This window comes from Telmatherina bonti (genome assembly GCF_933228915.1).
Source record: "Telmatherina bonti genome assembly, chromosome: 11".
Taxonomy (NCBI): domain Eukaryota; kingdom Metazoa; phylum Chordata; class Actinopteri; order Atheriniformes; family Telmatherinidae; genus Telmatherina; species Telmatherina bonti.
The window spans coordinates 35928556-35943349 of record NC_136629.1 but is presented as its reverse complement, the minus strand read 5'-3'; the positions used below and the strand labels follow the sequence as shown (position 1 = coordinate 35943349).

At 43.3% G+C, this 14794-nt stretch overlaps 1 protein-coding gene across 1 annotated transcript in view; it reads left to right on the top strand.

The window, feature by feature from the left end:
- ugp2b (UDP-glucose pyrophosphorylase 2b) overlaps positions 1-10015 on the top strand; it is a 38196-nt gene extending 28181 nt beyond the window's left edge. Inside the window, exons 6-10 of the mRNA XM_079248437.1 lie at positions 650-947; positions 1030-1227; positions 7477-7719; positions 8037-8141; positions 8367-10015. Coding sequence (XP_079104563.1) covers positions 650-947; positions 1030-1227; positions 7477-7719; positions 8037-8141; positions 8367-8474 — 952 coding nt within the window. The 3' untranslated portion in view covers positions 8475-10015. The remainder of the gene's footprint in view (positions 1-649; positions 948-1029; positions 1228-7476; positions 7720-8036; positions 8142-8366) is intronic.
- Positions 10016-14794: the final 4779 nt, after the last annotated feature.

Sequence of the window (14794 nt, the reverse complement as noted above, 5' to 3'; positions counted from 1 at the left end):
TCTGGCTAGTGATTTAGTCCCACGTATTGGTGGTAACACGAGGCGTCTTTCAATGGTGGAACGTAGCTGTCGAGAGGGAGTGTAGGTCAGGATTAGGGAGTAAAGGGAAGTTGCTGAATGGATCTCGAGAACCAAACTTGGGCGCCCCTGTGTTTAAATATGGAGACGTCTAAAGCAGGGATCCCCAACCCTGGTCTTTGAGGACCGGTGTCCTGCAGGTTTTCCAAGTGTTCCTACTGGAACACACCTGACTCTGACTCAGACAAGCTCTGCACATGTTTGCTAAATACACATTGATTTGAATCAGGTGTGGTGCAGCAGGGACACTTGGAAAAACCTGCAGGACACCGGCCCTTGAGGACCGGGATTGGTGATCCCTGCTCTAAAACATGCTGGTGGTCTCCGAGGACCAGGATTGAGGAACGATTTAATGTTCATCGCTTCACCTGAAGCTACTGTATCTACTTGCAGATTAAAACATGTTTATGTCTGGAAGAATTATGGTCCCTAAGAGCCACCATCCATCCACAACTGTTAATTTCTATTCCCATCTTTACCACTAGATGTCAGTAGTTTTACACACTGTACCTTTTAATATGAAATTTAGCAGAAAATAGGTTAACAAATGTGGCTGTCCGGCTTTGTCCAGGTACCCTCGCATCAACAAGGAGTCTCTCCTTCCTGTTTCTACAAACCTGAGCATGACTGGTCAGAACGCAGAGGGATGGTACCCCCCTGGTCACGGCGACATCTACGCCAGCTTCTACAACTCAGGCCTGCTGGACCAGCTGATCGCACAAGGCAAGGAGTACATCTTCGTGTCCAACATTGACAATCTAGGCGCCACTGTCGACCTGCACATCCTGCACCACCTGGTCAGCCAGCCCAACGGCAAACCCTGCGAGTTTGTCATGGAGGTGACGGATAAGACGCGTGCCGACGTCAAAGTACGTTAAAGAGCAGGAAAAAATGTTAACAGAACTTCTGGACAAACAGACTGGGATGTAAGAATGTGGTGTGATTTTTCAGGGAGGCACGCTGATCCAGTATGAAGGAAAGCTACGTCTGCTGGAGATCGCCCAGGTGCCCAAAGCCCACGTGGACGAATTCAAATCAGTTTCAAAGTTCAAGATTTTCAACACCAACAACCTGTGGATCTCTCTGGCTGCTATCAAGAGGCTGCAGGAGCAGAAAGCAATGGACATGGAGATCATAGTCAACCCCAAGGTAAGAAGAACCCAAACAACACTATGTACACACACACGGACTTACTGCTGTTAGTGTGCTAACAGGGAGCATGAATCAGCAGCCAGGAGGTGAAAAACAGCAAAACTAAGGGAGCAGACTAAAGGAAGGTTTATCCCACTTAGAATTCCTGCAAATCACTCATATTTTTAAGGTACTTGCAGTCTTCCGCAGCAATTTCTCTAGGTTTGATTTGGAAAACGTCATGAGCTTAGGAAGTCATAGTCAAAGTTTAATTAAAAGATGGGGAAAGACAGATGTGCTTATTTGCACAGAAATACTGTTTATACAACACTTCTTCTCTTTTTCTAAACAATATCCCAATCTATTGCCATTAGTTTCCCATAATCGGATCAGCTGAGATTGTGGCATTAAAGCTCCCTTTATTTTTACCAGCTCTCGCCTTGGCTTCAGACAGATTTTTCTGGTTCTGGTTCTGACTCCGTTCCAGGGTCTCAGAACATCGGTGCTTTCTGGTAGACCAGTTCACACCAGTTTAACTTGAACCAAGGTGGGAAGAATTTACCCTGCGGAAGTAAATGTTGAATGTAGTTGCTTAAACTTTCGTCCCACCGTCTTTCTATGTGGACAGAGGAGGCGCTCTGTCAGCTTCTTTAGTTTTTGCTGTTGCAGCGTCTGAAATGGCACCGCTGTAACGGCATCAGATTAAGACCAAAACACTCATCAGAGGTTTGTCTCAGCTCCATCTCAGACACAACTGGAAAATGTTGACCCTAGCCATACTGGGTTCTTTGGTTTACAGGTTGATCTACATTCTTACTCTGACCTGTGATCACAAGGTGTGGGTAGTGAATGAAAGAACGACATCATAGGTACAAGTGGCAAAACGAGTTTCTTTCACAGCATGGCTGGACCCTCCCTTAGAGGTAGGAGTGGAAAGTTCAGTCATCTGGGAGAGGCTCAGAGTAGAGCCGCTCCTCTGCATTGAGATGATCAGACGAGTTGGCATCAGGTAAAAGTGCTACCGTGATACTTCTCTGGAGCAGTGCTCCATCAATACTGTGTACAGTGGAGATGGGGAGCTGCTGACCTCAGCTCGGGACGTTGTGGGTCGGTGGAGGGAATACTTCGAAGACCTCCTCAATCCTACCAACACGTCTTCCCATGAGGGAGCAGAGCTGGTGGACTCAGGGGTGGACTCTCCTATCTCTGGGGCTGAAGTCGCTGAGGTGGTCAAAAAGCTCCTTGGCGGCAAGGCCCCGGGGGTGGATGAGATCCGCCCGGAGTTCCTTAAGGCTCTGGATGCTATGGGGCTGTCCTGGCTGACACGCCTCTGCAGCATCGCGTGGACATCAGGGGCAGTACCGCTGGATTGGCAGACTGGGGTGGTGGTCCCCCTTTTTAAGAAGGGGGACCGGAGGGTGTGTTCCAATTACAGGGGAATCACACTCCTCAGCCTCCCTGGTAAGGTCTATTCAGGGGTCCTGGAGAGGAGGGTCCGCCGGATAGTCGAATCCCGGATTGAGGAGGAGCAGTGTGGTTTTCGTCCTGGTCGCGGAACAGTGGACCAGCTCTATACCCTCTCTGGGGTCCTGGGGGGGGCATGGGAGTTTGCCCAACCAGTCTACATGTGCTTTGTGGACCTGGAGAAGGCATTCGACCGTGTCCCTTCGACCGGGCTCCTGTGGGGGGTACTCCGGGAGTATGGGGTACCGGACCCCCTTGTACGAGCTGTCCGGTCCCTGTACGACAGGTGTCAGAGCTTGGTCCGCATTGCCGGTAGTAAGTCGGATTCGTTTCCGGTGAGGGTTGGACTCCGCCAAGGCTGCCCTTTATCACCGATTCTGTTCATAACTTATATGGACAGAATTTCTAGGTGCAGCCAAGGTGTTGAGGGGATCCGACTTGGTGGCCTCAGGATTAGGTCCCTGCTTTTTGCTGATGACGTGGTCCTGTTGGCTTCATCTGGTTGTGATCTCCAGCTCTCGCTTGAGCGATTCGCGGCCGAGTGTGAAGCGGTTGGGATGAGAATCAGCACCTCAAAATCTGAGACCATGGTCCTCAGCCGGAATAGGGTGGATTGCCCTGTCCGGGTCGGGAGTCAGGTCCTGCCTCAAGTGGAGGAGTTTAAATATCTCGGGGTCTTGTTCACGAGTGAGGGAAGGATGGAGCGTGAGATCGACAGACGGATCGGTGCGGCGTCTGCAGTAATGCGGGCTCTGCGCCGGTCTGTCGTGGTGAAGAAGGAGCTGAGCCAGAAGGCGAAGCTCTCGATTTATCAGTCGAGCTACGTTCCTATCCTCACCTATGGTCATGAGCTGTGGGTCGTGACCGAAAGAACGAGATCTCGTATACAGGCGGCTGAAATGAGTTTCCTCCGCAGGGTGGCCGGGCTCTCCCTTAGAGATAGGGTGAGGAGCTCGGTCATCCGGTAGGGGCTCAGAGTAGAGCCGCTGCTCCTTCGCATCGAGAGGAACCAGTTGAGGTGGCTCGGGTATCTGGTCAGGATGCCTCCTGGACGCCTCCCTGGTGAGGTGTTCCAGGCACGTCCCTCGGGGAGGAGACCCCGGGGAAGACCCAGGACACGCTGGAGGGATTACATCTCTCTGCTGGCCTGGGAACGCCTCGGGATCCCCCCCGCAGAGTTGGCAAATGTGGCTGGGGAGAGGGAAGTCTGGGCTTCCCTGCTTAGGCTGCTGCCCCCGCGACCCGACCCCGGATAAGTGGCAGAAGATGGATGGATGGATGGATGGATACTTCTCTGATGAGGTGTTCTGGTCACACCTCATAGCAAGGAGATCTTAATAAGGCCCGGGACACACTGGAGGAACTATAGATGTATATCGTTATGTTATGGTTATGAGGATAGCAGTGGCTCAGGAGGTAAAGCAGATCATCTAGTAACAAGAAGATTGTTGGTTAGAACTACGCTTCATCCATTATTCTACCATTGTGTCCTTGGGAAAGCCTTTTTACCAACCTGCCAGCGTGAATTAATGTTTGGAGGTGATTAAAGAGGCTTTAAGGAAAGATTTGCAGCCATGTGTCCGTTGGCCTACTGTATAACTGATGGATGGACTGTGTAAAAAGATGTGCGGAGCCTCCGTCACGTCACACGTAGGTTTCTGAATTTAAGCTCATTGAGCGCTTCCTACTATCGCCATCTTAGCAGCAACCTGTGTGCTGCTGCTCACAGAAAATACAAAAAAGCTCTACCAAACTCCGAACTGCCTGTAGCAAAGAGCTAACTGAGCTAACCCAGAGCCAACGGGAGCCAATGAGCAAACCGAGGTAGGCAGACTAAGCTTTTTTTTTTAATATATATTGTGTGTTACAGTGTGGAAAAGAGTTGGCTGTAAACATGTTTATTTCTGCTGTGAAGTTGGCCCTTTTTAAGGGAGTCTATGGGGATTTGCTCTGTGATGGAGCCCCTAGTGGATGAGTGGGGAAATGCAATTTGTGGCATATCCGTACAAGCTTCACTTTTAACCGCCGGAGGTTGCTGCTTTGCATGTAGCTTTCCACCAGCAGGAGTGCATGCAGACTGAATTAATAATGGATTTAATGTAAAACACGTTGAGTGCCTTGAAAAGTGCTACATTTAATCTTTTATTATTATTATAGACTAAATGCTTGCATGACAATTTTATTCTTTAACATCTTCCTGTGGGGAATGCACCTCTGTGAAAGGAACACTGTCAGCAATCTGCATTTGTCTGCATGTTTTCTCTTCCTTCCTTCCTTCCCTTTAGATAAATTATAGAGGCCGTCGAAGTGAAATGACTCATTCGTCCTTGTAATAGTCTGCTGGCCAATTCAAAGATGTGCCACATGAGGGACAACGGAAACATACATCGTCACTGACCAGTCAAATTCCAGGAAAAGGCCATCAATTCTGTTCACACCAGTCAGTGTGAAGTGGATCTGTCTCCCTGCGGAAACCAACAATGCTTAATAAATCATATAACAGATATTTTCTGTTAGAGCTGCTCTTTTATCATGTGTGGATCCATTTTCAGTTTGTGGTGAAAAATCAAGATTATTTATAACCTTATCCAGAGTTTAGGCTGTTATGTAGAGAGAAAGTGTTAAAGCTGGATCTCTACATGCGGCACTCACAAACGCTAATAAAATAAATGGCCTTCATGGAAAAACCTGAGTAAATACTTGAATGATTTTAAGACTCTGCATCATCTTGTCACGTTTTTTGCCATTGCAAAGCTTTTGTTTGCTGCATTCCTGCTAAAAGCCTTGCTGCAAACAAATTTGTCTTAATGTGACTTTGTGTTATTTTGGTCGTCGTACTCCGGGCCCACAGGCCTCTGCTCCCCCGCACAGAACAGAAATGTTGCCTCAGGATATGCAAATCTGCCACCAGTGTAATAAACACAGGGTCGCTGCTGATTACCTCTTTCTGGTCCTAACCAGAAGATACAGATGTAACCCTTGTCCCTAAACAGTATCTCACTGTGACAAAGCCAAGTGTTGCGTAACTGGTTGCAACTATGCTGAGCTGCATTTGTTTCCATAAGTTAGAGGTTTTTGGCTCCCGTTATAGCCCCACGCATGGTAAAACTGTGTGCACTCACACAGCGGAGATGCACTTTAGACAGAAACAAGCGGCAGATGTTACGTAAGTGCCTCTGACAGATGAGTACCTGAGTCTCAGATCATTAGAGCTCTACATCACAGAAACCTTTCAGAGTCTAATTTTAGCTCATCATATTCACCTCTGCGTTTTAAGAAACTTCACCACCTCTTCAACTGCAGCCTTGTTAGCAGCTTGGTGATGCAAATACATGGACTGGAGAGAGATTTTCCAACAGTCGGAGCTGATGGGAATTCAGCAGTCATCAAATGTTAAGGGACAATACACATTAGGGCTCAGACAATGAGCTTTTCTCTTGATTTGATTTTTAACTTTTTTTTTTTCCTTTGGTGCCGATTCGATTTAATTCCTGATTCCTCAGTGTTGCTGATTTTTACTTTGCTTTTTAAAGAGTAGACCATGTGAAAAAGTTGCATAATGACCAAGTTTACAGACAGATTTCCCATATAAATTAACTGTGCGTCAGTTTTTAAGATTTATTTAGCAACAATATATCTGTTGTACTCGTTTCAGAAGGTTGAGCTGCATATAAAAGTGTTGGTTTGAGTGTCTGTTTGCTTGCTGCTGCGCTACATTTGGCTGTTAGCTCTGCTTTTACCTCAGCATGGTGTCTTGCTAGGTGGGCAGTAATTTTAGTCGTGTTACCGCAGTATGCCACATGTGCATTAGAGATTCAACATATCCAGCTCTGCCTTTCCCTTCAAAGCTAAAAATCCTAAATGTGTCCGCAGTTTTGACTTGAAATGTGATGGAGGGTTTATCTCTGCACATTTCTGCAGGTTGTTGCCATTCTCCATCTTCTGTTTACGTGTTTTCCAAAACGGATCAAACGTCGTGTTACTGGACAGTTGAAGAGAAAAATGTCGCCCTCTGCTGGACAAAAGCTGTAACTTCTTCTCCATCTGGCATCTAAACATTTTAAATATTGATTTTTGACCAAAAATTGTCTATTTAAAAATTTTAAAATAAACAAAAATCTCATTTTTATGTGAAACGATTTTTTTCTACCCTTACAAATATTATTCATGTGAAGAACAGAACTGGAATAGTGCTAAAGTGCTTTGACACGTTTCTGAACATACACACGTTTGTATAGAAATCAACAGAATGACTGTAGTTTGTCTCTTGATCTTGTCTCGATTGATTAACCAGCATCTGGTGGTAGTTTATAGTTTCTGCTTCAGACCAAGCAGCAACATCCAGTGGTTAAAAGTGAAGCCAATGCGGAAGTGCATAAAACTCCATCCACTAGGGGCTGCAAAACAAAGCGAATCCCCATAGACTCCCATGTTAAAAAGACCAACTTCACAGCAGAAATAAACATGTTTACAGCCAGGTACAAAAATCCATTTTAGGTTTAATAGGTCAGGTTTACCTTCATGACAACTGTGGGGGGAGTGAATTTTTTTCTAACTCGTCCGTTTAAAAGTAATTTAATCCCATTTTTTTATATACAGTCTATGCTTCAGACCCAGCACTCAGTTTCAGACGGAAATAATGGTCAAAATGCTCAAATCAGCTGCGGTTACTCCCATCTGTTTCTATATTTCTTGAGAAAACAAGGCTTTAACAAAATTAAACTACAGTTATTTATGTTTATGAGGGAAATATAGTATTTCAGTCACATAACTTTTTAAAATGCCTTCTCTTGCTTATCTCAGACGCTTGATGGCGGGCAGAACGTCATCCAGCTGGAGACGGCTGTAGGAGCGGCCATCAAATGTTTCGACAACGCGCTGGGAATAAACGTTCCCCGCAGCCGCTTCCTGCCTGTCAAGACCACCTCGGACCTGCTGCTGGTCATGTCCAACCTGTACAGCCTGGAGGCCGGCTCCCTCACCATGAGCCCGAAGAGAGAGTTCCCCTCGACGCCTCATGTCAAACTAGGCAGCTCTTTCACCAAGGTAACCATGACAACACCTGTTGTGATAACCAAGATGAATTATGCAACTTTTCTTAGAAATTGCAGGAAAAAAAAACATTAAATTTACACAATAAACAATTTAAAACACAGTAAATTTGAACCTTGTGGTCGTTGATTTACCAGTGATCTCCTCAGGCAGTGTGCTGAATAATTCCTGCATCTTAAAGAATTGCACTTGAACTTCATGTGCATTAGTTATTTATTCATTTTCTCCAAAATATTCTTCAGGCTAAAAGGATTAAAGGTGATCTTGAAGAAGCAGATAACACACTTCTTCTTGTGCTGGTCTGTTTTCAGGTTCAGGAGTACCTGACTCGCTTTGAAAGCATCCCTGACATGCTGGACCTCGACCATTTGACAGTTTCCGGAGACGTCACCTTTGGTAAAAATGTGTCGCTCAAGGTAAATTTAGTGTTAAACTTTCTTAAAGAATCATTACTTTTTGATCGAAAAACATCATTTGAAGTAGTTATGCTTTTTAAATGCATATAAAAAATGAAAAGGTTCAGAAGTCTGTTGGCGTGAGCATGACAACCCAGATATATCAGTGCATTATTTATTCTGTTGCCTACACTAAGATCTGCATCGTGGCAAAACAAACAAAATAAAAATCCCTCTTTTTTGCAGGGCACCGTCATCATCATCGCTAACCACGGAGATCGGATCGATATACCAGCCGGCTCCATGCTGGAAAACAAAATTGTATCAGGCAATCTCCGCATCCTGGACCATTGAGGCCTTTCTCGTCCTTATCATGTGACCTACCCCAGTCATGTGAAACCCCACCCCACCCATTTTTCCTGACACCAACAGATTGTGAAGGAAACGACTTTTCCCCTGAAGGCTGTGTGTGATTGCATGTGCAGTGCTGCTCTGCAAATCTCCAAGTATTTTACTGATTTGGAACAACTGGGATATACTGGCCTCTGCTGGCTGTTTATCACATTACATGTAGAAACATTAATTATGAGCTTGTTGTAGCTGCCACTTTAAGCTAATGACAAACAGAAATAAATGTTTTAACAAAGAGACTAGGCATCAGATAACAAATCTAATGATATTACCGTGCACTTTTAGCGCTGCTAATGCAATCACAGTGTTTGACGACAGAGGTAAAGTCATGGAAGTTGTGGAGAAGTATTAACCATTTGTTGCACGCACAAGGATGTCATCCCAGCATGCAGCATGGTTCCACAGTTCAGCCACAAACACACATTATATATGTCTCATATTAACGTAAAGCTAGAGTATGCTCCCTAAAGCACTTTTATTTGCAGATGTTCCCTCTGATTTCTCATCCACGAGCAGAAACATTTGCACATCATTGTGTTGTGTTTAGTCCAGTGTTAAACAATGTTTTGAAACAAAGTGGAAGTGAATTTGACCATTTATAGGTCAGTGTTTGTCAAACTGTAAAGGCACTGATCCTTAGACTGATCTAGATAACACCTTAAATCATTCTAGTGTAAACTTGCCTCAGGTTTATTTCTTGCCTTCATAAAAGAATAAAACCTGAGTTCAAACACTGAAAATCTGTTTAGAAGTGACGATGAAGACTTACACAAGGCATAGTTCACTACATTAAAGTGAACTGTGTGGGGTTTTTTTTTTTTTTTTTTTTGGTACAAGCCACTCATCACAAATAAGTTCTAACTTCACACATGTTTTTATTTTTATTATGTAGAAATTGTGTCTGTGGAACCATGAATCCTGAGGTGAAACTTGTGCTGACATATTTGGTAATTTACCTCCAGAGCCATGAAAACTGTGAGAAAACTTATGGTACTTCCTTTGCAGACATTCAGTGTAGAAACTAACCCGCCTTGACTGGAGTATGTGCCATCGAGGGAAAACGTGTTGCCTGAATGGGCTGTTTGTTCTTTTGTTTTTCATGTTATTACTACACAACAACTGTGAGGATTCATATCCAGGCACAATCACAAAGACATGACTTTATATGTATCATTAAGTGAAGGCCTTTGTTTGTTCAGTTTCATTACAGTTGTGGCGTTTGTTCTTTTTTTTACTTCTCCAGTTTCTTCTGTCCATCCCTCCATTCATTGTCTTTTCTGTATGATACAAGACAGGAAGCAGCGATTCCTGTAGTGTTCCTGTAGTGTAGTGTTCCAAATTGGATTCATTTACAGAGGAAAAATATGTACAAAAGTGTCCGTGTGGGAAAACTTGATGGGTCTGAGTCATGCTGACTGGAGCCTGAAAGCAATAAGTGTTGATCTGTGACGTAACAAGGTCTCAGCCAAGTTTTGCCTCCTCAGAGCTGAATAAAGTGCAATATGAGGTACAGAGCATCTCTTCTTTGCTGTGTATTTGTAACTTAAAAGAGGATGTTGTGATGTAAAGACACTGAATCTTGGAATAGTTTTACTGACACAACTATGACGATCTTAATGTCAGGAATAAAGGGTCCGCACCATTTACCAGCCAGGTGACCCGGTGGCAAGGCGGGTGGGAAGAGTTTTCACTACACTTACTGTAAAACAGGTTATCAACCCGCTTGTTCGATGATAACGCTCCTTTAAACCTCATGGGTGGGACAAACAAATCAGTCTGTTTGCAGATGAACTTAGAAAAAGTTTCAACTTGATAAAAATTTTTGACGTGTGGCTTTTAACCCTCTGATGCATGATTTATATAAAACAATGCCACATTTTTAACATGCAATATTTTACTTCTACAGACACTTTTCTTTTTAATATTATTTGACTTATTCCATCCTTCCATCCATCTTCTACCACTTTTTCGGGGTCGGGTCGCGGGGCAGCAGCCTTACCAGGGAAGCCCAGACTTCCCTCTCCCCAGCCACATTTGCCAACTCTGCGGGGGGGATCCCGAGGCGTTCCCAGGCCAGCCGAGAGATATAATCCCTCCAGCGTGTCCTGGGTCTTCCTCGGGGTGTCCACCCAGAGGGACATGCCTAGAACACCTCACCAGGGAGGTCCAGGAGGCATCCTGACCAGATGCCCGGCCACCCTGCGGAGGAAACTCATTTCAGCCGCCTGTATACGAGATCTCGTTCTTTTGGTCACGACCCACAGCTCATGACCATAGGTGAGGGTAGGAACGTAGATCGACTGGTAAATCGAGAGCTTCGCCTTCTGGCTCAGCTCCTTCTTCACCACAACAGACCGGCGCAGAGTCCACATTACTGCAGACGGCACACCGATCCGTCTGTCGATCTCACGCTCCATCTTTCCCTCACTCATGAACAAGAAACCGAGATACTTAAACTCCTCCACTTGAGGCAGGACCTGGTGGAGAGGGCAATCCACCCTATTCTGGCTGAGGACCATGGTCTCAGATTTGGAGGTGCTGATTTTCATCCCAGCTGCTTCACACTCGGCTGAGAATAACTCAAGCGAGAGCTGGAGATCACAACCAGATGAAGCCAACAGGACCACGTCATCAGCAAAAAGCAGGGACCCAATCCTGTGGCCACCAAGTCGGATCCCCTCAACACCTCGGTTGCGCCTTGAAATTCTGTTCATATAAGTTATGAACCGAATCTGTGATAAAGGGTAGTGTAATTGACTCTTTATTTGATTAATTTATTTTAACCCCTCAGTGATAATTGTAATGACAGCTGGCTGCATTATTTTTGTATATACATACACATAGTTCAGCGAGTTAAATCACTGTAATATCCCTTTGTTACGCGTTAATCAACTGTTTCAGTTTAGCTGTCTTTAACAGGTGAATGAGAGAAACGCGCTGTAGTTTGAACGGTTGTGAAGTATAAAAAGTACATCGAGACTAACATGAAATAGTTCCTTTACTTGAACACATTTAGCAAGTGTTGTAAAAAGAAAAAAAAAACATTTGTGATTAAATCTTTACGGTGTGGGACCATGGTATAAGCGGATTAAACAACTCTGATCTGTGCATTAGACAGATATTATAATGCACAACGCAGACTCTAGAACACCACAACGCGCAGCACCGTGGCATTCCTCCTTGTTGTTTAATCCTTACATTACTTATCTGTTCTATAGAAATATAAAATAATATATTGTAACATTTATATAATAGAAATATTCTATAAAATTGACAAGTGTCATTTTTTGTCCTGTTTATCACTGAGGTAAAATTGATCATTACATGTATATATGAAATTTTATACTATATTGTTTAATCTTCAGTGAGCGGCAGTGTGTTGGGGGACTTTCTTAATGTCCACCAAAATTGCAAATATGCCATCCTCACTTTTGAATATACTAGACAACGGCCTTTAAATCGGTGACCACTGTAGTGGACACAATGCATCAAAGGATTTAGTTCAATAAATACCTTTGTATTACTATGATTATGAAAATGTCTGCTGATTTTATGATTCTAGGCTCTGAAGTTATGTCTATCTGTTGGAGACCGCCGATGGACACTGTGCAGACTACAACCAGAAAAAAAAACTACAAAGTTATGGCTCTAACTTTCTAGTGTCTTCTTGATTGATTTGGGCCTTTGGTCCTGGCAAAGAGTCTTTCCACTATTAAATGCTCTCACCTTCATTTAAGCGGCAAACTCCACCGCCGTCACTCGTCATCTCGTTGATGCAAAAGGAGTGGACCATCTAACAACTGTCTCGGCAACGTTGGTCAATAAGACAATCTAAAAGATGCACAAAGCAGAAAATGCTTCAGAAGATTTTAAATTATACTTTGTTTACCTTCTGATGACCAGCAAGGGGCACCATGCAGCATCCTGGTGCTTCGATTACAGTAAGTCTTACAAAGGAGTGAAATATAAAAGTAGTACACTTATAGTAATGTCTAATGATGCACACCGTCCTTGTAAAATAAACCAATAAGCAAACAAAACACAGAGACAAAAGAGGCAAATCAACTTCAGCTGAATTCCTCGCTTTGTTTTTGCATCTTTTGTATTTTCAAAATGTGTTAATAGCTACTTTAGTTTTGTATGCTGTCCTGTCCAGCATCATAACATACAGAATCAGTCTGTGTGTCATATTTTGCAGACAGATTTTTTCTACATGTCATATAGTAGCTACTAACACATGAATTATTTACATGTAAATAAAGTCCATTACATCACCAGTTTTTGTACTGAAATGTTTTATCAGAAGACAGCACTTCATACAGCTGCTGGATGGGAGCGAACACAGGAGGAACACGAGCTTTTTGATTCAAATGATTCATTCAGCAACTTTTACAAACTTTTACTCGCTGGCTTTTGTTGTGCTAAATAACAATCAGATTTATAAAACTGTGTGCACATACACTTGCAAGCATCTTTCTCTTTGTAGATCATGCTGAGGTGTCTGACTCTGGTCGTCGAGGGCTACAATCCTGCAGGTTTTCCATGTGTCCCTGCTCCTAACACCTGACTCAAATTGATGACTTAATGGCAGAACTTCATTTAAACCTGCAGGACGACAACCCTAAAGACCGACTTTGGAGAACCCCTGGATCACAGACTTCTTGGAAATGGCTGCACCTGAATCAGCCTCAGATCCCATCCTGAACACGCCCAAACCAGTGATAAGTTGACAGTGCCAAGCATGACATGGATATTTTTGTGTATGAAGAAGCCTGATGATGAAAATAGGGCTGCAGCTATCGATTAATACGACCCTATAATCGATTGATAATCAAATAGGCTTTTTCACCTTTACATTGAAGATCTTGTAACTGAAATGCAACAGAGTAGTAACTGTAATAGATTACATATTTATGTACTCCAGTAAAACTCTACGGCATGCCAGCTTCATCAACATGATACTGTACTGACTGAGATGGGGAGGGATCGGGAGACTTTTTTTTCCTCCCTTTTATATATACACTGGTTATTGTTCAACCGATGGTCTAAATCAGAGGTGTCCAGCTCCGGTCCTCGAGGGCCAGAATCCTGCAGGTTTTCTATGTATCCCTGCTCAGACACACCTGATTCAAATTAATTAGTAGTAGAGCTTAATCAGTTGTACACGTCATTGGCTGTTTGATCCATTTAGTGGAAGCTAGATGTGTTGGAACAGGAATACATGGAAAACCTGCAGGACAGCGGCCCTCGAGGACCGACTTTGGACACCCCTGGTCTAAATTAACCTGAAAAAATAAAATAACTCAAAAACTGGCAGATAAGATAGATTTATTAGTAACCATGGGCTGCTGTTTGACATAGTCCTTTCAAATATTCTTTCTGCTTTGTCAGTTTGTCCTAACATTTCTGTTGCCACGGTTACAAACTGGCGTTTAAGCCAGCGCAATGATTTTAAATTATTCAGAACTTTTTAAAACTGGTGTCCTATATCACTTTTTAACGGACACCCTGCAACCAATCAGAATCGAGTATTCACCCAGAGCATGGTATAAATTCTGTTGTCAACATGTTAAATGGTTAACGCCTTTAAAAACAACACTGGTTTGTTTTCTCAGTAGAGACCACGTGGTCTTTAATTTACAGTTTTAATTTTCCGCTGTCTCTTTACTTTTTATCTTCATTTCACTTCTGTATCACTTACCTGAACTGCTCGCGCCTGGATCTTCCGGTGCTTTTTGCGGACATGTTAGCTCGGTCTTACAGTTTTTCATTCTTTTTTTTAGTCTGAAATTATCTAATAATTGTCATGTTTTAACATTTTTTTGACTGGCTCAATATTTTTTGTCCTCTGTAGCTTTTCTCTGTTCATTCATTGACTGCTTCTTATCAAACAAACAAGCGCACCTTTCTTTCACCGGCAGGTAATACCGGAAGTACATTTTACAAACAGGAAGTGGTGCCTTGGACGGAACGTTTTATTTTTAATGTCTTTTTGTTGAACAAAGTTTTTGTTGATTAGTAAAATTTTAATCTATAATTTTTCGATTAATTCGAGTAATTTGATTAAAAGTTGCAGCCCTAGATAAAAGCGTGAATCATGGCAGCAAAGAGAAAAAAAAAAAATTAAAACGTTTTTGTTTGTTTTTTTCAGTTCAGTAATGTGGGTGAAGTGGAGGTAACATAAAAAAATTTTGTGGCCACAATGGCAACGTGTGGAACAGTTTCTGCACTGTAGTTCGAATACAACCGGTTATTCCTGTTTT